The sequence below is a fragment of the Salarias fasciatus genome, chromosome 18, assembly GCF_902148845.1.
Source record: "Salarias fasciatus chromosome 18, fSalaFa1.1, whole genome shotgun sequence".
In the NCBI taxonomy this organism is placed as follows: Eukaryota; Metazoa; Chordata; class Actinopteri; order Blenniiformes; family Blenniidae; genus Salarias; species Salarias fasciatus.
In genome coordinates this window covers 17,535,840-17,560,754 of record NC_043762.1, presented here as the reverse complement: position 1 = coordinate 17,560,754, position 24,915 = coordinate 17,535,840, and the positions used below count along the sequence as shown (strand labels likewise).

The following is a 24,915-nucleotide window of genomic DNA, read 5'->3' as shown; positions in this document are numbered from 1 at the left end:
AACTCGCACCGCAACCGAGAGCGGGGAGGAAAGTTCTATTAATCAGTGTGTCGCGGCGTCACGGCCAAACCCCACACCCTGACTGACCGCGGTTAATGAGCGATGGCGGCGGCTCCAGAAACATGACTGATACAGCCAAGATATTCCTGCTATGTGTATCTGCACATATATATGTCTCCGTGCTCTGTGTGTGTGTGTGTGTGTGTGTGTGTGTGTGTGTGTGTGTGTGTGTGTGTGTGTGAGTGTGTGTTGTTTTCAGGTTCCCGGGTCATTAGGAAACAACTGTTGTAAGTCTTCAATTAACTTTAGAGATCGTGGTGCGCTGTGTGGCTCTTTCCCCCGCTGGGCTTCGGTCTGTTGAGTTTTAATCCACAGTTGATGCACAATATCACAGTTCTGGGGATTTTTATTTATTTATGTTTTATTGAATTTGATTAAAGTAGCAGATGGGCTGTTTTGTGAAACACTGTTTTTGTATTTATGAGATTTACCCCCCCCCAAAAATGTTTCCCTTTGTTCTTGCAAACCATCGCCACAGTGTCTGATTGTGTGAGACAAATGAGATTTCCTATAAATACAAAACCATATAAGACACACATCTGCAGCTTGTGCACATTAAGAGCTCAGAGCTGATACAAGATGAGAGGAGAGCACAACATGGCGTTTTCTGGAACAGGTACGATTAAGTGGTGCAATGCAAATGGTGTGCTAAAACATCTGAAGCGCTGACAAAAATATTGATTTCATCTTCAATGTGTATTTGATGTAATTACTAAGCGCGGTGTTTATTACAGCTGCGAGCAGCTGTGACCCCGGGAGCTAAGATGCAGAAAACGATCAGCCTGGCTCCTCGCTGAATACGGAGGGCGGCTGCGGTCGGGCACAGCTTGTATTTGGAGCAAAGGGTGAGGACATGGATCATCAAATTCTCCTGTGAGCTCATTACTCCCTCCAAAAGGCCAGCGTGTTTCCAAGAAGCCCGGAAGAGATTAAGAACGATGGCTCTGATTTCAAGTTTTTGCCAATGGAATCAATTTCTTTTCCTAGAAAACGGATGGTCCGTGCCCCGCTGAAACAGTTACCACTTAGATTGAATCATTTCAAGTCTTCAAAGCGCGATGTAATCACTCCGCTCCCACCTGACAGGAAAAGTAGATTCTGGATTGATTTTGCACAAGTTCAGACGATTACATTTTCACTCCCACGAGACCGGCGTCTTTTCATAGCTGTTTTCACATGTGGACTGATCACTACAGGAACCATTCTGGTTTTAGCTTCAACTCAAATGAATTATGAAGACACGGTGTTCATCTCTAGACAGTCAGGAATGAGTAGAAGCAACACGCAGAGGAATTATTAGAGTATGAAAGGTTGTGTTATTATTTATATGAACATATTCAAGAAAATGCAGCACAGAATATGAGTCTGTGCCGGTATTTTTCATTCAAAAGTTTTATGAACTTTTTACTTAAATATTCACCTGAGCATGCATGGACTAACAATTCTGAAGAGATTTCACGGTTAAATAATGCATTCGAAGAAATAAAACCATTAGTTTCCTTTACAAAACCATAAATAAGTCCAAATTGGAAGGTATTCTGCATAGCTATTAATGAAATCTGCATATGGAGTCGATGTGAATATGATTTAAATATATACTGCAACAGATGTTGAGAAGACTAACGTGTGTTCAAAAGTTGAGTATCGCTGACATCAAGCCAAGGAAAGTTGCCTCGATCTGGCATAAATTTGGGGAAACAAATCTGAGGCAGGTTTTGAAGAGAAAGCAGTATAGGATTTTTTGATTGTGTTGAATCATTTAGCAGCGTCTGCAACCTGTGTGTCAGTGGCGATTGAAAATGAAGAGTAATGCACTTTTCACCGGGGTGTGTGGGGGGGGAAAACTCAGCGATCTGAAGCCATCTATCGGTGCAGAGGTAACCCGGAGTGAAGGGTGAGGTGCAGCAGGGGTGTCCTTGGACAAAGTAAGGGATGAGAAGACAAGTGGCCAGGGCAAACAAAGGAAACGACAGCGGACAGTTCGAAGCCACTGAGGTGAAACGGCAGGGGGGAGACGGGCTATTATTTATCACCGCTGTGACTCACTGAGAAAACAAGTGCAGGTAACAAAGAGATGGATCGGTGACAAAGTACGCTGGCTTCAGAGCAATAAAACAAAAGGCAAAGAGATTGCTTCTTTGATTGTTTTTGCTGAGAAGTAGCAGTGCTTCAAGCGCCGAGCGGTTTAACATAACTGCTCGAGATAGAACAGCGCTGATTATCAAGCGAAGACGCACTGATCTACAGCGCAGGATCCATCAACGTGGGGACTCAAAACAGATGGTGAACGCGCCGTGACTTTACAGAGTGCATGTAGTGTAGGGAAATAAAGGAAACGACTGCAGGAAGCTTGCAGCTGTCAACTGCTCGAATGAATGGCATTGAGACGGTCCGAAGACCCCAACTCGGGAAAAGCAGCTCGAACAGTTTCAGAAGTAAACTCAGCAGGTCAACTTCAAGGTGTGAACGGTATAAGAGACACTTCCTGCAAAAACGAGTTGAATATCATTTCTGAAATTAAGCGGCACAAACTCATAACACAGTAAAACTCAGGCCGTTTCAAACAGCCATATAATATAAATGTAGTTGTTTAGAAAGCCAAGTTGTGTATTTTCAGCCTTGTATATTCTGTTTACTGCAACACATTTGCTTGACTGTTTTTGCAGCCTTGAACAAACTTTTCTCATGCCCTGCTAGAGTTTTATTTTCCCTCTTTGGAAACTTGAGTAATGCTTTCACGTCTATTTTTTGTTTTTTGACCCTGATAGAAATCTGATTGAGGAAAAAGACGATACAAAGCCAGAAAATAGTGATGTTCGACACTAACCTCGAAAGGTATTAAGTTTGTGATACTTGTTTGGTTTATAGCTCCAGCAAAACAACTGAGTGCCTATCAAGGCTGCGGAAAAGCCATCAACAACAGGCGTCACCATCGAAGGCTGCATGGACTTAAAAAAAAAAAAAACAAAACAAAAAAAAGCTACCCGATCGGATCCAACTAAAAAGGAGGGCAGGGTTTTGTTCATAGAGGTCCCCGGTGAGGTTGAATTGTTTCTCTTGGCAAACACTTCATGTGCAGCCGAGGTGTGTTCAAGAGTCCTGCCAGCTCTAATTTTGTAACATCATAATTCAGACACCCCAAAAGCCCAGCATGAAAACTAAAAAAAATGTGCATAAATGACAAAACAGCGTAACATCAACACATCTTCACCTCACCTCGGGTCATTAGCATGCATTCTGCAATTCCAAACTACTTTTGCTGGGTAATAAATAATGCTCACAGTGTGTAATGATAGGTCTCCTACCTTTGCTGATGTCCTGGTACTCCAGCCACAGCTGTCTCTGGACCTGTTTGTTGGGGTACCAGATGGTGCAGGACTCCTGAAAGCCGTACATCGCCTCCTGCACATAGTGGTTCCCGAACTCCCGGAGGATGGAGACGAAGTCGCTCCGCTGAGTCGCTCCGTCCAGGGAATGGATGGCTGAGCTGAAAGCTGAAAAGGTAAAGGAAACAAACAGGAAACACATGGATGAATGCTTCCCGTTGAAACTAAACTGAGAGGGATTTTGAGGTTTTAGTTAAAATGTACCAGATACTAAGGCTGCACAATATTAACATGTTGGCATTGTTGCGTACTGCAATAACTGTATGATTTGTCATCAAATCACTTGAGCAGATGTTAATGTCTTAAAAACAATGTCAGCCCCTTCTTCATTCCTCGCTAAACTTATGAAGTTACCTGAGAATTCAAGAGGGCTTCACATGATTTACATTTTGTAAAAACCCTGAACAAATATATTGGAAAGTAATGTTATCAAAAAAATGAAATGAATGCCTGAGACTTGTGCCATATGAATCCCGTCAGGATTAATAAAGTATTTCTATTCTATTATACTCTATTCTATCTTTCAAAAGCAATAAATGTCACTTGTTGATGGGTGAAAGTTGGTCTGGTATCTTACTGAATCTTTAATATATTTTTTCCACAAAAACTCAAAGTCTGCAAGCTTTTTCTTTTAATAAAATGTATTATATTAGCTTCATGCTACTTAGAGCTGGTTTATTGGTTGTTCTTTCCTTTCATGACACCCATCATCCTCAAAATGATCCTCAGCTCTGGCTTTCATCACAAAACACACCCTGCTCATCTCCCAGTAGATACCAGGGCATCCTTTGCCATCTTCAGTGAGTAAGTGACCTGAGAAAAACCTGACGATATTAAAGGTTTTCTCCATTTCTGAAACACGGAATCTGGCCGTATGGCAGTACGCGAGGAAGCGCATGAACCGACATGATAGATTTTCAATCACTATGATTAATTGTGACATGAAGACGTCTTCAAGAAAGAAAACAGTTTATTTTCTGTAAGCGAGCTCCTGATGTTATTTTAATATAAGTGAATTGAGAGTGCGTGGAGACGACGGTAATAAATGCAGGAGGAGGCAGTGTTGATGTGATACATTGACTACTCTCGAACAAAATGACCATGCGCTCACTGGGATTCTCTCTCAGCTAATATTGGAAAGCAAAACTGCAATAGCAGTTTGTCATTATGATTTCCAGGAGAAGCAGTATTAATATCTCAGCACTCACGCTCCGCTCGCTCTTACTTTCTCCTCTAAAATTAAATTAGGAGGTCGCTGAAGTGAGAGACAGAGAGCGCAGTGAGTGTGAGCGATGGGGGCTTTGCTATCAGATGTAAAAATCAGTAGCCCTCGCCCCTCCGGTGGCTGTTGAAATATGATGAGCTAAAGTGGGAAATGGGAGTAAAAAAAAAAGAAGACAAAAAAAGACGGCGGCTTGTTGAGTCGCTTTCTGAGTGAGGAGAAAATAGAAAGTGTATCCTCAGCAGAAGTGGCAGCCACTTTCAAACCACAGCAGCGCCATTGGAAATGCATTAGAGGTGTCATGGCCGTATTTACAGTGGGGTGGCTGCACTTATCAGAATGGAAACTATTTATGAAGGATTTATGAATAATGCATGCACTTAAAACATCGCAAAATCGGAAATTATTAAATGAGGCTGCTTCGGGACAGGAAGAATGATTGATGCAATGTTTCAACAGATTTTATTTAACCCCTTAACACCGCCAACACACCGTCTCCAGTGATGCAGTGAGGTGCATGAAAAGGTGAAATGTTAGTTTTTTTCCTTCCCCTCATTGAATTACACATTTAGTAGTGAGAGACCTGTCAGGAAATATTCAGTCGAATCCTTTATGTGTGAGATCGTATGAGCAGCCTTCAGAGGAAGTATTGCTGGGCTAAATATCCATCCACAGTTATCTTATTCTGTGAAGTTTCCGTGGCAGGTGGCTGCCAGCTTGCTTTGGTCTTACTATAGATGCGGGGCTTTGTGATGTATGACAGGCGATCACACAGCCAGAAGAAGGACCAAGGCGGGAACATGAATTACATGCTGATGCCTGTTGACCTCATTCCTCGCCGTCTCTCTTCCAGCATGATCAGAACTTCACGCAACATCCACTTCTGACGCCGTCTAATAATATTCAACCGAAATTAATCTCTGCGTTCAGGAGAGCTTTGATATTACAGACAGTTGTGATCGTTAGTGAGAAAATGACACAAACGGAAACGAAGACTTCATCCATCAAAGCTGTTCCTGGAATGCACACCGCACATCTGTTTACAATAGTATCAGTGGCACGGACGTCCAAAGCCATCATCTATAATAAATGAACTACTGCAACTGGCTCTGCTCAGGGACAAGCAAAAAAAAAAGAAGGTTGCAAATACACATGTACACACCACGTCTTGTGCACGGTCATGAACTAAATGAGGAGTGTGTCCTTAAAACTGTGGTCTTGAATATATAAAAGAAAAAAAAAACATCACTTTGGGTTCAATGAGGAATGAATGCAAATAAATGTGCAAATAAAAATGTGAAAGTCCTTTAATCTGCGTTTTTTTATGCTTTCTCATTGCTTTTGAAGGCACAATCAAGACACAAGCACGTGGGAAACTCCATAATAAAGCCAAGGAAACAGAAGAATATCATTATATGGGGAGATAAGATGCAATGCTGGAGGCATGAGTTTACCCCTGAGAGTAAATAGTGAAATTAGGCTCGGAAACAGCCGAAGTCAAGAATCATACATTTATTTGTGCATTAAAATCTAAAATTTAGTTTGAAAGCTTGTTCACACAGAGAATGCATTTGGTTTGAGTCCGCACCCATTGTGTGGAGTTTGCATGTTATTCTAGTCTGCATGTGGGTTTACTGAGAACTCTGGTTTGAATATGAATAGACGTGAATGTGAATGATTCTACCTGTTTGTTAACTCTTTATTAACCTCCAGCAGTTGTTTAACATGCCAAAAAGACGACTTATTTTATTTGGGTTTCCAGGCGGATTACACATCATAAAGTAGATTTTATTTCCTCAACAGGGTCGGTGGATCAGTCTCCATCTCAGGGCTGTGACACTGAACCCCGGCCTGCTCTGTACGGAATGGTTTAACAGTAAACTCTGGTGTTAAATGTCTGTGTTAATGGGTGAACGTGGCACATTGTACACACTGTAAAAGCAGGGCTAGGTCAATAATACCCACTTAGCAGCAAACACATGGCACAGTGCTGGGGGAAGAAAAAAAAAAAAAACTAATGCAATGACAAATGTACACTAAAACAAATCTACACTAAAACATATCACGGGTGACATGAATCACCTCACATCTTGCTCATTCCCACATTCTCTCCGATTACAACCACGTATAAAACGCTTTAAAGCCTCTGCCTCTTCAGGCCCTCCCTGTGATGCGTTTCCCTCCGCTCTGGCGGCGAGGCAATAACCTGAGTTTAAACTTAGCACCCATTAAGCCTCAGGTTTGCCCTGTGGAAAGGCCACCTTTTCATGAAAACCGTTGCTATTCAGAGCATCTTTCCTCTTGCTTCAGAGAGAAAAAACCTGTTTATGCAGTTATATGTTTATTTTGTTTGGCTACAGCTGTCTCCGGAATGTAGATACCAGCCGATATTAAACTTGCCATGCTTTATTCAACAGCTAACCCAACAGCTGACACTGTCATCACACTCAGTGTTGCATCTCACATCTTCATGTCCTTCTGGCTTTTAGCTTTTCCTTAAAGACCCTGCAGTTGAGCAGAACCAGCACATTCAGTCTGTACGTACTCATTTCGACAAACATTTAATGCCACGCGAACGGCGCAACGTGCAACTTTTGCAGAGTGGAGAGTGAAAACAAAAACACCGCCACGCAGGTCGTGCAACCCACAAAACACAAACAAAATGCGCTACCTTCAGTGTTATACATCAAGGTGTTCGTAGGTCATTATATGAGTTTATTTAGTATAAAACTTTTTTATGAACGTGCTCCCGTCAAACAAGGTCAACCTGAACAAGCTAATAACTACATATCAACTACTCGGTTCCTGAAGTGCCTCAGTGAGTAGAAATATTCAAAACACAATTGAAAAGATGGCAGTCTAATCACATAGTGGATCAAAAAACAAAAAAAGGAATAATACCAATAGTGCAATGATGAGCCGCTAACCTTGATGTGTCACGCTAATTACTATGTGATGAATAATTGATAGCTCAAGGTGCTGTTTCTCTAAGCAAAGAGGACTGGAGCAAGGTTTTCTCCAGCATGAATAAACAATCAGTAATACCACATTATGCATAGATAATTAATAAGCACAACGTCATTTACCCTGAGAAAGAACCCCTGATTGAGTTTGACGTGGTAGAGCACAGAGCGGAGACTCCAGTGCTGACGAGAGGGTATCCGGACACCTCACTGTAGTTCACCATACCTGCAAAGACACAAATGCACACATATTAATACGGGATACATTTGCTGAAGTTTATGATTATGTGGTTAAGGGTGAGGTAGCCATCACACCTGTGCAATTCTTATAGGAGGACTAAATTATTAATGTATCATTTACTCCTCCATCATGGAGGAGATTGCAGTCTTGAGTGCCAGATCCAAAGGCGGCCTTATATTTCATTCTTGTTTGCATTATACCTCAGGAATCAGGAAGTAAATTTAATAAATATTAATACTACATTAGATGACAGGTGAGGGAGAGATGCAAGGAAAATGACTGGTACAATCAAAGAGGAGGGAGACGTGCAGCTCGCCCTTCACCGATCAGAAGGAAGCGCCAATGCAAGAAATACTGACAGAGTACCAGACAGAAACTGCAAAACAATATTTACTTGAGTATGCAGCACATCTATGTTAACCACAGGCATTTTCTCTACCTGTCACACACTAGAAACATCATTTTCCTCTTAAAGTCTGAAATTTGAACATCTTTTTTTCAGTTCTTGCAATATGTAAATTCTCTAAGTTTTGCAACAAGCTTGACTAAATTGTTGGGATGCACTGACGATGCTATTGAGCCCGGTATTGTATGTAGTCAGGAAAAGGTCCCCATTCTCTAAAATAACGAGGCTGACAGAAGTAAGGCAGACTGTTTAATGTGTTCTGCCGAAATACCAAAAATAAGGGCAAAAAGCTGGTTTACCCAACATCAGCAACTTAATCACCAGCGACAGTCGGACCAGTAAATTCAGCCCGACGCGGCTCATTAGTTTAACTGCTTAGTGAATCCAGTTGCGCCGAGCCGTGCTACATGCTAAAGAGTTTCGAGGCTCACACGCCAGCAATGCTGCGTGCTAAACATGATGAAAGTATAACTGATTTGCAGCGAGCTGTAGCATATGGCAGCACACAGGAAACTCGGTCCTGGATCTCAAGGCTACTGCTGCATCTACATAGCACACAGTGTATAGATCGACGCTGTGCTCTGCGCTTTGCATCCTGTAGACTGCAAGAGCGTTGAAGGTGCACATCGCGTCAACACGAAATGTGTGTGGAAGTGGTTCAAGGCAACGCACAGCCTTGCTTTGTTTGCACATGGAATATAAATTAAACTTGATGTTATTTCATGAGTACTTGTACTGATACTTAGCATCGCAAGTAGCTAAAGGTTAGTATTCGTACATCCACTCGTTTCAGTAAAAAGTAAAAAAAAAAACAAAAAAACAAAAACAACAACATTGCAATTGTTTTCATGAAAAGTCACTATTCTGAGCGTTGAATGAACTAAAATGGCATGACCACATATTAAAAAACAATTTTCATTAATATAACATTTGTCTTTCATGACTGTAAAATAATTTCGACTGAGCAGGTTGTGATCACTTTTTTGCATTTAATTAGAATTTCTGTTTGGTCAATTGATCAAGCGCCAACAACAAACACTCTAAGCCCCATGCAGTAATTAGCAATTTATTTCTCTTTCTGCCAGATTATTCACACTTATTGAAATTTGTTTTTAACTGTATTAATTTGCAGATTAATCGTCTGCAGCAGAAACGTGTGGAAGACCATCACGCCGTCAAATTCCTCAGTCTTTTTCATGATAGCAACATAAAGGTGAAGACCGGCAGCACAGATTGATAATGACATGCAGGTAGCTGTGGCAAAAAAATAACTTTAATATTGCCGCCAATGCTCTACCTTAACTGTGCAAGTATGTGCATCTCTACCCACTAAATTGTGATTATATATTTGAGCTGATATTTAAACTTGCATCTACAAATTCACGGATCTCACGTACTTATTATGAGAGTCAGCATCAATTTCCCTGCTTTCCTTTTATATCACAACAGACATGCTGTTTATGAACTGCTGTGGATTCAGCAACTAAAAGAAGAGGCGGTTCTCTCAGCGGGAGCAGGGCAGGAGATGGTGGAAAACAGGATCGAGATAGGACATTCACCAGAAGACAAACAAACAAATCAACTGGTTATGTCTCTGCCTCCCTGGTTACTGCACCCTTTAACAGATAAAATACTTTTAATAGTGAATACTTCTACCTTGTTTGCTTTATTTCAACTGTTACTACAATATTTTTAATCTCAATTTTCAACACTGAAAATTCCACAAAAAATACCAAAACATTTGAAGCCCCATAAATGAATATTTCTATGAGGGAGATCCTAAATCACTGCGGATCTACTGCGTACATATCAATCACTTAGGTTCTTCTGTGCAGCAGCATTACAAACGTGTCTCCATATTTTGATCTTGCTTGAACACAGTGTTCCTTTACTGCCTAGTATATTATCCTTATTGATTTTATCTCATTTAGCAATGCTTCCCTTGCTGGAATCAATAATGCCCATCTCAGCCTCACCAAGTCGCCCGTGTGTGAATGTTTTTCATTTTGATGCACCGCGCGGGCCTTCAAACGTTGCGCGCGCCTCGTACTTCCCTGACCGACGGCCTGCCCCCTTATCTCCTGCGGCAAATAGGCAGATAAAGCTCAACATATAGACATGTAAATAAGCCTGGAATGGTACACGGGAGAAAGGGGAAACATTCATCACTCACCTCGCTGCTGTTAGACAACTAACTGTTAAAGGACCAATCAGTCTCTTTTTTAAGCGATCAATTATAGATAAAGCGTGAAGTGACGGCACACAGATTCTTAGCTGCGAAGACGTGACGTGAATAAGTAATCTCGGCATATTCTCCTTCGAGGACTGAAGTAAATAAGAAAAGGATTATTTTTGAAGGCGCTGTATGATTTATTCAATAGTAACAGAGGCGACTGGCAGGAAATGAGGGGGAAAATGCTGGGGAATGACGTGCAGTCAGGGTTGCTAGGTATCAAACCAAGGACTTGCTGAACAGACTTCCCGGGTCTGTCTGATAAGCGCCATGACCACTTGCTGTAGGCTTGTCCTATTTATTTAATGATCCAATTACTGCTAAAATACTTTTTAACCCCTGTAAGTAGCGTGCCCATCCAAGCAGTGACGTGACCCTGTTATTTCTGCATAAAGTGCAGGATCGGGCCTTTAGGCATCACTTATATGAGACCATAAACAGGAGACGGAGAGTATAAATCATGTGGTCTCCCATGGCAACTGACAGCCGTGTCAGGCTGCAGCGGTGGGATTACAACCATACATCACTATCACTGCCCCGTCCGTGTTCACAAGCACATCCACGAGGAATCAGGATAGTGTTGGGGACGGAAACCGTATTCTGGAACCTGTGTGTGTGTGTGTGTGTGTGTGTGTGTGTGTGTGTGTGTGTGTGTGTGTGCGTGCGCACACTCATAGGAGAGATTGGGTGCATAAGGCAGAGATGAATGAAGATGGTGGAAACAAAAGGCGAGAGCTGCAAAGGTGCATCCTCAGTGTGAAAAGGTGAGAGGCGAATGACAGACGGAGAATGAAGTAAAAAATATGTCCGTCATCTCCGCTGAAGGCTGGCGCAGCAGAAATGAAGATGTATCGGTAACCACCGTGAAGAATTTGCGATGCAGAGTTTTTGAATGGAGATTGGTCGTAACACTGTCACAGTCTGCCGCCTTTCTGACGAGGAACTTCATTTCCTTTCAAGGGAGACTACACAGGGACGGTATTTCACATCACCATTCCAACGGAACTGCAACGAGAACGATATTTAGGAATTAGTCTGTAAACCGTAACACTCCTCTTATTAACTGACAAAAAGTTTGATAATGGAAATAGCTCCTGAGTTATAGAAATAAAAAATACCTAAGCAGTACACAAGACTATAAACAGGGGCTTCAGTAAGTGGCTTTAATATGGGGTGATTCAAAACTATTAAGTGTACTTGAATTGGGCTGATTCACACAGTTGAACTGAACTGTCGAGCCCATTTCCAGTCCCAGTGCTGGGCTTTGTTTTCTGTTGTTGGAGTCATACAATTTAGTCTCAACACATTCTGAATGACCTTTGTTTTCATGGGCGTGCACTGACTTCAATTTGTGGGAAGGAGGGTAGTAATTAGACGAGGGACGCCACAGCGAGCAACCGGGACGCAGAAGTGAATTTCTCAGATATTGAAAATATTATCTCCATCATCAAAAGTAAGAAACAAGCATGGGAAAAAAAAAAAAAAAAAAAGTCTGAAGAGTCTAAAAAGTTTGCTTTTCTTGAGAGACAGAAAAGAGCCGTATTCGACAGATTGAGACTGAAGTCGTTCTCAGTCCAGGGGTAGCTCGTCACTTTCTAGAGAGAGAATCAATGTGGAATCCAGTGCTCACATCACATGGCAGGAACTCAATGCATTTAGTCATATAGACATGGTCAAGATGACCTTGAACGCAGCATGGTTGTTGATTCCAGACATGCTGGTTTGAATATTTCAACAGCTGTTAATCTGCTGAGACGCTCAACCGTCTTCTGTGTTTCCACAGAATGGTCTGAAAAAAAAAAAAAAAAGAGAAAACATCCGGCTAGTTCTCTGGGCCTTAATGCCTTGTTGATGGATAATGTCAGGCAAATAAGTCAAGACAGCAACTAAAACAAGCCCCTCATTACATCCGGGGTTTGCTGAGGAGCATCTCTGACTCCCAAACATGTGGGTCCTTGAAGTGCCACTCCTGTCAAAACAGGAAACTGAAGCTTCAGTTGATGCAGGCTGATCAGAATTAGACAAAAGAGGGATGGAAAAAAAGGTTGCATGGTCTGATGAGTCCTGTTTTACGCTGCTACATTCCAATAGTAGGGCAACACTTAGAGTAAACAACAAAGTGTGGATCTGTCCCAATTTATAAATGCTTTATTTTACTGCTTTGTGGTGCAACAACATTTTTCCAGTTTAAAAAGAGGCAAACAGTAAAATGCTAATAAATATTCATCATTATTATCATTAGTATTCAAAAACCTTCAAGCTGTTTAAAATAGCTGCTTTTTTTCAATAATTTTGGACTATTTTCCAACATTTTCTCAGCACATTGTGCATAACCCGTGTATTTAGGATAATCTTTGCATTTTAAGGTTAACATATGCAACGTCAAATTACCATTTAAGTAAACAAAATTCAATTAAAAGTGAAATAATTAATGACACATGCACACATGTATTTAGCAACAATATGCAGGGCTGTTTCTGTTCTTTCTTATCTGATTGTGTGCTTGAAAAAAGCAAAACTCAATCAATATACCCATTGTTCAACATATTTTCTGACCATGGGATAATTAAAAACACAATATCAGGATCCATTGGTCTTAACTCCTACCTGGAGGGGGAGTTTTCTTGAGCGCAATATCAAGCAGAAGGACTCATCTGTCAGTCAGCAAGGCTTTTGTTCTATTTTTGGTTTGCACTTTATCTCAGTTCTGCACTGATAGTGTTTGCAATTATACTACTCAGATCCACAATTATGTTTAGAAGGTATGTTTTGTCACAGTTCTCTCTTAAACGGAAGTCAGATCAGACTTCTTGGATCAAAAAAAAAAATAATCAAAGTTGGATAAAATTAAGAACGCAGGTCTCAACTAAAACTGGTTAACATTAATTACGATGCATACAAACAATTAAAAAAAGAAAAAAAGATCTCCACAGACTGAGGAAGAAATAAGAGATCTTTTGCTTTGGTCCCCTCCCTCCCCATGGGTGCTCTTTCTTGTTATGGCTTTGTGGCATTTAAACGTAGATGCCCCTTACATAAATGCTTCTCACTGGAGTTGTTTGGAAGTGACTGGATCATTATGTACAACCCTTCAATGCAGCCGGGGACCAATTTCACCCAGGCAATTTACAAAGACTACTTGAACGCACATCACATATGGGGCTGACATCCTGTTTCACAAATGGCTGCACTCCTTCGTACGTTGCTGATGTATTTGTGAGCCTTACAGACCTGTCTCCAGCGTATGGCCACGTCACAAATATCCATCAAAAAAAGTGGAGCCAAGATCAAAGCAAGAGAAGATCGTCTTCTAAAGATACAAGCTTTTATGTTTGAGATTCAAGAACAGCAAACCTGATTATTCGACTAGCGCTTTTCACTGAAGTCAGTTAAGTTAATATGTGAACATCAAAACAAGTAAAATAAAAGACAGATTGATTGGATGTTAAAGATGACATTGAGATACCCCTGATAGTGTTAATAAAAACCATCTGAGTCACAGTATCAAAGCAGAGGAGCTGGTGCAACCATGATTGTGTGTTTGAAGCGTTAACAGGACACAAATTAGATATGAAGTATGATCAGTGTTGGGGATGCGTGCAAGGCCACTAACGCTTCCCTTACAAGGCTGCTGTGAAAATGCTACATTTGGCAGCGCCGTGACACCACCTATGAACTTGATGAATAAGCCTCTAAATGTGATGTTCCTGCATTGTCCTCACCTTCAGCTACATCCATTTATCCCCTCTTATGGGAAATGGCTCCCCGGAACGATAGATATATTCCCCGGCAACGGGAGAGCGTGAGCACACAGCTACATAACCTCCCCTTCCCCAATCCCCCCGCCTCCTTTAGTGAAAATGAATAACAAGCCCAAAACATATAGAGTAGCGCAGCGTATTCTTCTTCTCGCTGAAAGGCCTTGTCTCCCTTTTAGCCCTGGGGTGCTCTGCTCTCATTGTCTGACAGAATGATTAATTTGACTGAACTTCACTTTGCAAACATCCCAAGTTCACAGTCCCTGTACATGCAGCCCGTGCCAGAGCGCCTTCAGAGAAGCAGCGCCGTACAGCAAGGATGATTCCCTTTGTGAAAATGCAATGTGTAGAAATGTCACCACAAACAAAAAAAAAAAAAAAAGGGGCAAATAAATAAACATTACTTGTAAAGCAGCTGAGCGGATGGCGGGGAGAATGTGTCTGTCAGAGAATTGTCTGTGTTGCTGTGCGGCTGTGGTCAAAGTGCCTCAGCCGAAGATGCAGTGGGATCAAACGAGGAAGCTAAAATCTGTCTCTCTGGAACTGAAATGTTTTCTATTATGGAAACCATGTTACATTTTTGTGCCACCAGCGGTGTGAAGTCAACAGACGATGCATCTTCTACATCTACAGGAAGACGGACAGCAAGAAGAATAAACTGAAGACGCAAACAAGACGTTTTTTTCCTAATGTTGCAGCTCTTTCTTTACACATTATCTAGGCAAAACTTAATTTGTATGTGTGGTATCCAACAACTTTAAAGTGAATGTGCCACCTATATATATATATATTTTTTTTTTCTTTAATTGTTTGAATATTTTATGTGGCTAGTATTGTATCGGCTCTCTAGTCTTGTGGAGTGTGTGTCCATCTCCACGTTCTCAGGCTTTTATAACACTGACACTTTTTTTTTTTTTTTTTTTTGAAAAAGGAAATGTAGGAGAACTAAATTATGGAATGTGAAATAATAAAAATGTAGAAAAATGTCTGTGATTTAGTGGCGCTGAAAGAAACAATTGAATCAACAGCAAAAAATAAAATTCTGTTTCAATTCTGTCAACCATACAGGTGCAGCTCGAGGAGAAAAGATAAATCATATGGCACATGTAGATAATTGACCCCTTTTGACTGCTGACGTTGAGTACAGTGAGAGCCAGGCGCAGGACAGACATCAACACCACATTAATTTCCCGGAACGGTAACTAAAATGAGTTTCCTTTTTGTGAAACGGTGCATTTAATTTGTTTACATAATGTTCAATAAATGCACAACGGAGTCAAAGGGGAAAATTAAACATGACACTGGATCGATATATCGCCTGCTCCACTGATTGTGTGCAAACCACTCTCACTAATTTGAATGCAGTAAGATTTGATCACATGCGCGGAATCACATGCAGTTAAGAAATTAAATTCTGTTTACGTAAAAGAATGATCGTAGCATAGTAGCCTGACTAATTCATGCACCTGCAAACACTACTGGTTTCCTGTCGTAACACTGATCACAAATGCAGATTTGGTCCTTGTGCAGACCTTCTGTGCAAATGGAAAAGGGAGCTGTCAATTTCTGAGTGCAAAAGTATCAAGTTTAATGGATTCTGTGTTTTGATTGCTGGTGCTAGTCCAAATTTTTAATTAGAGCCTTAATGTGCATTATACCTATAACCCTTATAAAACACATCATTTCTAAAGCTGAACACATTTTAGTGAAACTTTGAGTTTATTAAGGTCTCTTTGCTATTTTGTTACTTTTCTATCAATTTCCGAACTATTATTTTCATCACATCAAGTTTTTCAGTTGTATCTTTTTTGTTCCTCGTCAAGTTTTTGTCAACATGTGACATTTTAACCTCCGCAGTCTTTTCAGTGAAGCATTATCACCACTTTACACGGCATGCGCTGTTCAACCGCTTTTACCAGCTGAGAGGAAAATGGCCAAACTTGTCTACGTGCATGTGCAGATATATTGTTGTTTTAAATAACTTTGCTTCTTGGCTTTAAGACTTGAAAACTAAGGAGCAACACTGGTACTAATGCGATGAAAGGCACAGTGGTGAAGCTAGTGGGGGGCGTCATTATGGCTAACTGTGACTAATGGCAATCTTAAACTTAAATGTCATGAAGGACACAGAGCGGCATCTAAAACATAAGGAGGGGGGAAATTATTCTAATCATATATATATATATATATATATATATATATATATATATATATATATATATATATATATATATATATATATATATTATATTAGGGTGTAACGGTACACAAAAGCCACGGTACGGTACGTACCTCGGTGTAGGGTCACGGTTCGGTACGTTTTTCGGTACAGTGGGGAAAAAGTAAAAAAAGCTCACAAATGTACCAGAACATTTTTCCCAAGCTTTCCCATGCTACACATTATTGGCCCAGTTTACATGGTGTTTTTTTCAATCCGATTGTAAACAATAGTATTAAACGCGAGTGTATTCATGTACAGCATACAAAGCATCCACGTTTACAAGGACCCTGTGACATGCGCACAAAGTCTCACGAGGAACTTGCAGGTCTTCCTCTCTGCAGCAGCAGTCCTCAGCGCCAAGCAGAGAGTTTTATCTGCTGATATCTGCTCAAATAATGTCCCAAAATCTCCATGATATGCTGCTGAAGGAGCGGCTGCTCCCCTGATCGCAGCACCGCCGTGCGGAGCAGCACGTCTCGGTGTGAGCTCTGCGCCGCATGCCGATGTTTCGAATTAACTGGTGCCCGTGTTAACTTGTGACCAATAATGACTGAAACATCAAGTCGTTCTGGCGAACGTCGGTTATCGACAGTTACAGTGAGTGTATACGTTTAAAGTCTTTTGTGAGTCTTACTTTAACAACTGCTGTAATCAGCATGTGTTTACACAGACCTCCGCTGTCATTCGTTAACACGGGAACCAGTTAATCCATAACACCAGCCGGCGATCGCTCGTATTCTGCTATGGGGATGGCTAGTAGCTACGTCATCGGAGCTGAATACGTCACTTCCGTGTCCAAAGCGTATGGTGCAGTGCTGTGTCCCGTGTTGTAACAACAGAAACGATGTCAACAAAACCATTTCCTACTACTGCTTTCCTCCGATATTACATCATTATATTATTTTTACTGATATTACAAATAATGAGGCGAACTCACGTTATATAGATCAGATTTTTATTGTTTCATTTAATTATGTCACAGAGCCAGACAGCAGCGGCACCGTAGCCAGGTCTCCTCCCCACAGCGGGGACGGTCCCACCGAGACACACACACCCAGCACCGGACCCGGTCCTGAGCAGGACCCCGGACCGAGCAGGACCCGGGACTCAGTCCACCAGGGCGGCGCGTGCCCCCCCCCCCCACCCCCCACCCCGCCCGTGTCTGCTGAAATTAAAGACAATTTATAGAAGTCTAAATAAAATGTTTGGCTAAACGTCCTCTGTCTGTATTTAATCTCCCTTTAGCTAATATTATTTTCTAGGCTGCTGGCATCACATCACTGATTAAATAAATCATTTGCTAAACTTTAGAGTTTATTTACGTGTCAGTCGCGGTTCTTCAGGTCCTGCTGGTTCCCACATCAGCTCCTCTCGTGGCGCCGGCGCATCAAAAGTAACTCTATCGGCCAGTACAATATGGTGTAAAACAGCACAGGACAAAATAAAGTCCCACATCTTTTCAGGGCTGAACAGCAGCGTTTCCCCCGCTGGATCTGAAGCTGCTCTGCAGCAGCTGTGCGTCTTTGCACACTGCTAAAACTGCCTCCTCTCTGTGGCAGGACGGACCAGCGGAGTTATCCAAAGTTAATAATCCTTTATTAATAACACAAGGCGGGATATTATTAGATGCTCTGTAAGGGCTTTATTATTATTATTATTATTATTTATTTATTTTTTTTTTTTTACTTTTTAACCTGTACTGAATGTGTGCTGCTTCTGCTTTATGGCGTGTTTGAGGTTTGGTTTAAAATTATTTCCCTGGATGACACTTAATAAACTGTAAGTTGTCCACAAACCGCAGACAGACAGTACCCGATTCTAACAAAGCTAATTAATTAATAGTTAAGTTTCACAGCTTGATGCGACGACTGACACCCTCGTGTTAATGCTAGCTAGCTACTTAATCACTCACCTCAACCTCGTAAATGTTTCATTGAAGCCTGTACTTTCCATTTCAGACTTCCACCTGTCACCACAGAAACAATTACAACTCGGTTTGAGTTGTAAGGGTTTAAACCCCTCTTCACTGACTTTGGAAAGTCAGCAAAATTCACTGTTACCGTGAAAAAAGTGACCTGTTCTTTGGCAACAGCCATTGTGTTTACATTGCGCGCTGGAAGCCTTGGACCCGGAAGTGACTTGTGACGTCACACTAGCCATTCCCATAGAGCTCTTTATACAACTCGCTGTTGCGCGATTTGGTTCCATCTCGCCTCTCCAATGTTTTTTATGTCGGGGTTTTGTATTAAAAAAATGTTTTTCCACCACCGTGGCGTTCTCTGCTGGTTTTTTTGACTGCGCTGCTTCCCGTTTGCTGGCACGTCACACGTCACTCCGTATGAGGGAACGCACGCGGAACAAATACTCTCCCGTTTAATCCGCTCCGCCACACGCTGCAGCTCTCATTCCGCTTGTACTTTCTTCTTTGTTTGTTCATGTTTGGACCTGCTTGTTCTACTTCTTCTTCTTCTGTGATAATGGTGGTTGCCGGCAGCTTTTAGGCTCATTACCGCCATCTAAGGTTGGAATTTTTTTTTTTTTTTACTCACTGGTGTATTCGTCGTGTGATTGTGTGTGCCGAACCGTGACCCCCGTACCGTGATGGTACGGGACGAATACAAATACCGTTACACTCCTAATATATATATATATATATATATATATATCTATATATATATATATATATATATATATATATATATATATATATATATATATGTATATTCTTTTTTGTTTTGTTTATTTTTGTTTGTTTCTGGTGTATTGACTCATGGATGGAGCAGTCACACAAAAAAGAAAAACACCATAAAGTCATAGAGTCAAAGGGTGGAATCTACTTATAGAAGCCATTTATCACACGATCAACTACCAATCAGTGAAATCAGGCATTGTACCAGTCGAGGTGACTTATTGTGCAAATTATAGTTACACAAGAACAATAAAAAAAAAACCCAACACCTTTCTCTGTTAGCAGACACCTCGCACAAAAAAAAAAAAAAAAAAAAAAATCAATAGATATTACTTTCCTTAGAGATTTATCAGTTGATAAAATTAAGTTATTACTACAGGCTTTAAGGGAGGTTTGATAAAGCAAAATGATTGTACCTACAAATTTTACCTCTAAACTCATCTAAGTGGGGCAGCGTTGGCCTCTGAGTGTATAGCAGTTACATAAATCAAGATAAAATCGATCAGTATTCCAGCTCTGGGAGAGGCTGTGTATAGCAGTCCAGCGGGAACCGAACCCCACAACCGAGGCCAGAGTTCAATTCCCAACTATTGGAGTTTTTTTGCCCTGTGATCCATCTTTCTTTGCCTGTCAGGCATTTTTTTTTTTAAATATTATCTTTAGAAAAAGACAGAGATGAAACATCTGAGATGAAGACAATCTGTAAAATCTAGAGCAGACCTGGGAAACTGCCTATTGTGCTTATTTGGAGGGGGTTCTGCAGCCTTTATTGGAGCCAACGCAAGCAGGCTCCAAGTGAAAAAGGGTTATAAATCACGGCTTGAAATGAGTTTATCAAAAGGTGGGGGCAAGGCGTGTCATTTATACCTCCAATTTTTTTTTTCCTCTGTGCTTTGTTTCCCCTTCAGATTTCATAAGTGACATAATTCAGAGAATTTGCTTCATTTGCAAAACTTATTTCAAATTTGTTTAAAATGGCTGTTAGGTCTGTGGGCAATGAAAGGACTGGGATTAATGTTCCATATAGAAAACACTAAAGCTACAAACAAACAAACAAACAAAACATCTATTTTCCTTTCCAATGACCATTTGCCATTCTAAACACTCACTTAAATCCAATTCAATCAACACGTAAGTGGTGCAGCAGCTTACAATGCTGAACCAGAATGATACGGACCTCATATGGAGTGTAAAAACCAGCACCACCTTCAAACGTTTGTGTTGTGTAATTGTGATACAGCACTGAAATAGCAGACTTTCATCCACGCCTCATTAGACAAATCACAGAAGCAGTCCCAGGAAATGAGAGTTACAAAGGCCAAACACAACGAACAGTTTGAACAGCAAAGGTGCTGGCTGTTAACCCACTGGGAGAGAAATATGTCAGCAAAAAAAGTCAATATCACTTCTGATTTCCACTGAGAAGAAAGAAAGAGCTGGAAGAGGGGGAAAAAATAAGGTCTTACATCTTTTCTTTCCGGGTCCAATTAAGCATCTTGAGGAATGTAAATTGACTTCTCTTGTTAACATTTGTGACTCTGACCCATCGGGAAGCAGGACAAAGAATATCAGACGAGCGCGACCTGCTGATGCTTGACACTGCGAGACTGGGAACTGATGGAAACCACAGCCTACCGACTAAACAGCCCCTCGGTAACTTTGGCTTACGGTGGCAAGAGGTTTGTTATTTTAGTCGCTTCTCTAAGGAAGATTCATAGGAATGAGCTCAGGTAGGAAAGTAATCTTATGGCTCATAGAACCCCATTAACTAGGCTGGCCTGTGCTCTATTTCACTCTCGGATAAGTCAGGGAATGAATGATTTAGTCAGGAAGAGGAGGGGGACTTGGAAAAAAAAACTGGGGGACAAACAGCAGGATTTATCCAGCAGATCCATTCTGTAATCTAATACGAAACGTAATGTAGTACACCACAGCCTTGATTCGTCTTTCTCTTGACCATACAGGTCCAAAAAATAAAAACAAAACGCCGTCCATTGGGACCAAGAGGGGACACTGCTGGAGGTGTGAGGTTAGATCCTGGGCCAGAAGTTTTCCACACTTCATTTGGGAAAGAAAAAAAATCTATATCAGTACCTCTATCTATATGTATATCGCAATGAAAGGAATTATGACAATACCTTGTCCTCATGTTCCTTGTCTTTCAGGTAGGTAGTCTCTACAAAATGCTGAGAACTAACCTCAACACTACTGTTCGTATGGACGGGGCTCAAGCAGAAAAAATGTCTTTAGCGGCCTCTGAAGTAACACTGAGACCAAGTCCAAAACTCTGATTACTCACAAAAGACGGAAATCCTGCACTGATTTTGCGAACACAGTACTAGAGCATTTAGATTTATTTACACCACACATCTGTAGGCTACAGTTCATGTCAGTGATCTAGCTAAACAAGGGGAAAGTCTTTAGCTCCGAATCCAAAGTCAATTGAAGATTTAGTAGCACGCCATTTTTCTGACAAATGCACCTAACCTCTAACAAAGCACGCTGCCAAACAAATTATCAATAAGCCCCTAAAATGTGGTAATTAGGCTGGCAGATGCGGCTTGTGACATCTCAAGGTGACACGCGTTTCATTTCCGCTGCTCTGAAGGAAGGCTGAGGGGACTCGCCGTTGCCAGCGATTCAAAATAAGATGGCAGAAAAGTTCAGCAGATACCTCTGTGCTCGCGTGGTCACAAGGCCATATGCTTCGACTTTAATTATGAGGGACTTGGGGAAAGAGGGACTCTGGGTTGAACTATGAATCACTGCCACTCTGCCCGCCTCAGAAGCGCGGCCCTCTTAGGTCTCCCCTTTTCTATAAATAAACCCCATGTGTTAAAAAGACAGCTGACAACACAGTTTGTTTTAATCTGAAACTCCTTTCTTAGCCGAATTAAAATCTCAATATATGGACTGGTTTGACGTTATGAGTAAATAAAACTGTTCTGAATGTTAAACGTTCACACATAAAACTGCATCGAACAAAACTGACTCCATCAGACCGTGTGAGACAATAAATGAGTCCAGTCATTAGAAAGCACACTCCCTCCTTGCCATGAGGGGGGGGAAAAAAAAAAAGTCACGATAAGTGAACTTGCTTTTTTTTTTTTTTTTTTTTTTTAATTTCAGTAAATGCGCATATTTCTTCAGGTTTACTTGAAGAAATAACACTTGCTTTGGACATGCGCCTGATTCTGTCCAACAGAGGATTGTCTCCTGAAGGGATAAATTATTATTAATATGTGCAACCAATGAAATATCTCATGCATATAATCCAAAAGAATCTGAATCTGGTGTCTAAGAATATGTTCTGAGAACATAACGGAGCAGAAAACATGCGCGCACGCACACGCACACACACACTGTTTTACATACTGACATGAAAGAAAAAAAATAAAAAAAACAGCACAGTGAGACCTGGACTCACGATCCTCCAAAGGGAATTAAAGAAAAAGAATAAAATGCATACGATGCATGACCCACGGGACTTTTGCCTCTCTCGGTCAGCTTCAGACCGAAGACCAAGGCGTTAGTTATCTGTGCGTGCAGACACTGGTGGAGGCCGGCATGGTGGAGAATAAAGGCCAAACCAGAATAAGCGATGGGTTCTCGATGCCCTTCACCTACCTCTAAAATAAACAAGTCAGACTCCGAAGACTTTGACAGAGAAGCATGCTCCACTGCAAATCAGACGGGTCATTATTTATCCACCCAACGTTCCTCTCTTGTAGCACACGAGTGGTCACTGCAGTCTACTTTTTTCGCAACGCTAAAAAACGAAGCCTGAAGACGGACATTTGGTGTCACACCTCAAAGTCTCATTAGGTCTTTAGTGCACGCGTCTTCTGTTCTCACCGACTGCAGGTGGCTACGAGGCATTCTGGTCGGTGTCGCACCCCGCCGAGCTCCCCCCACTCCTGCCGTAACGCGCTGTGACCCCCAGCTGTATTAATTATCCCATCCAATGCTGTCGGCTAATTAACTGGCGTTTAACACAGGAAGTGGCTGAAGCATTTTGCATTCAATTAATCAGTGTTGTGGAATAAATTAAGACCTTTTTAAAACGTGATTACCATTGAGAGTCTGCATCCAAAATTGAGTTCAACTTGAGTTTCCAATGTTTCGAAGTGACTTATGGCTGAAAACAGAGGTGGCAAACGAGAACGGCTCATGTATTTACAATGCAAGTCATTTCTATTCGAATTCTTGCAAATGAAAAGGCCTCCTGGCCAGAAGATAAGAGACTAAATTTGGAGCAGCTGTAGTAACCAATAAAAAAATGCAATTAAGTTATAAAGGGCAAATACTGAGAAGGGCATCATGTGCATGTACAAAGAACACGCACCACAGAAATGGTGAAGTAAACATTTAGTATTAAGAACTGTTGAAGGATTAATAGAACAATAAATCCAACTGGAATTAAAAGGCAACAAACCTAATTAATACTTAATGGATTATGTGTGCTTTAGGTCGGAGGACAGTAACAGCTCATGTACGAACATCTGGTGAAAAAAAAAAAAGATTCTCAGTTCCAGCAAACAGAAAAAATCCTGGTTTTCAGATTGAGGGCCCTTGATAAAAAAAAATAAATAAAAAAATACCACTTTATGTTGGACTAACCAACTGTTGCAACTTCAACAGATTTCTGATCTCTGAATTTACTCATCACTTTCATTCAACTATTAGAGAAGATTTCCTAATTTTCACTTTTCATAAAATGCAGAGGGAAGATAAGGTTTATTAGAATATTAACAACACTGTCACTTATAGCTACACCTACACCCAACAGTACTAAAGAGCTGCATTCATTACATTTTGGGAGCATGCTGTGGGCTCCCATCCACCTAAGTGTTCGCTGTGTGTTAAGGATTTGACCACAGGTTGCCGTGACCATGCCAGAATGCCACTGGCTGAAGGAGGAAGCCTTGGTGGAGACCAAAAAATGTGTTTCTTGTTAGGCATTCACAGCTCAAACAACGGTTTTATAGCAATTTTCCTAAGATCAGACTATTAAAGAGAACTAAATATCTAAATATCAATAATTCTGAAGAGGTGTCGATAATTTATAATTTAAAAAAAAAGTAATTTTGGTGTGACAATGCCAAAGTCAACACAACTTCTTTAATGTATTTGTGTGATTAAACGTTCTTAAGCCACATGCATCTGTGAAGCTAAAAGCATCATGATGAACTTTGCATCAGTGATAAAGTCAGACTTTATCAGGGCTGACAGAGAGAAACAGAGGACAGAGCAGCACTTAGGCAAAGAGACCCATGGAGATTGACAAAGCAGAAAAGTAGCGCAGTGCAGGGAGTGAAGTGACAGGAAGTGCTGCACGGTTGCAACCCCCTCAGCGGGCAAAGTGCGGCTGGAGTGCAGCAGCATCACCGGGTCAAAGCGCACGCTGTCAAGGTGGGGCTCGCCTGAGCTCGTCGTGAATTTCCATCAGCGCTTGTGTGTGAAATGTAAATAAAGTATGAACTTGTGTTTGCACAACACTGCGTGACCGATTGCGCTCGCCGAAGTCGAGGGAAAAGTCATCGAAGCCACCGTGTCAGCATTAACTGTTTATATTTTCTCCTCAGCTGAGGGAGGGAGAGAGGGGGGGGCGATGACAGAGCTGGTGAAATGATGGGCTGTGAATGCCCTTCACCAACCTCTGAAGATGAACAGCTCACACCAGTAGCTGCTGATAAAGAGACTCACTCTGCACTGGATGGTAGCAGTCTTTCATCA

The 24,915-nt window shown here is 41.3% G+C and overlaps 1 protein-coding gene across 1 annotated transcript in view; it reads right to left on the bottom strand.

The window, feature by feature from the left end:
• The window catches only part of astn1 (astrotactin 1), a 337,883-nt gene that overhangs the window by 113,943 nt on the left and 199,025 nt on the right, over positions 1–24,915 (bottom strand). The window contains 4 exon segments of the mRNA XM_030115287.1: positions 3,366–3,556; positions 7,757–7,773; positions 7,776–7,819; positions 7,822–7,857. Coding sequence (XP_029971147.1) covers positions 3,366–3,556; positions 7,757–7,773; positions 7,776–7,819; positions 7,822–7,857 — 288 coding nt within the window.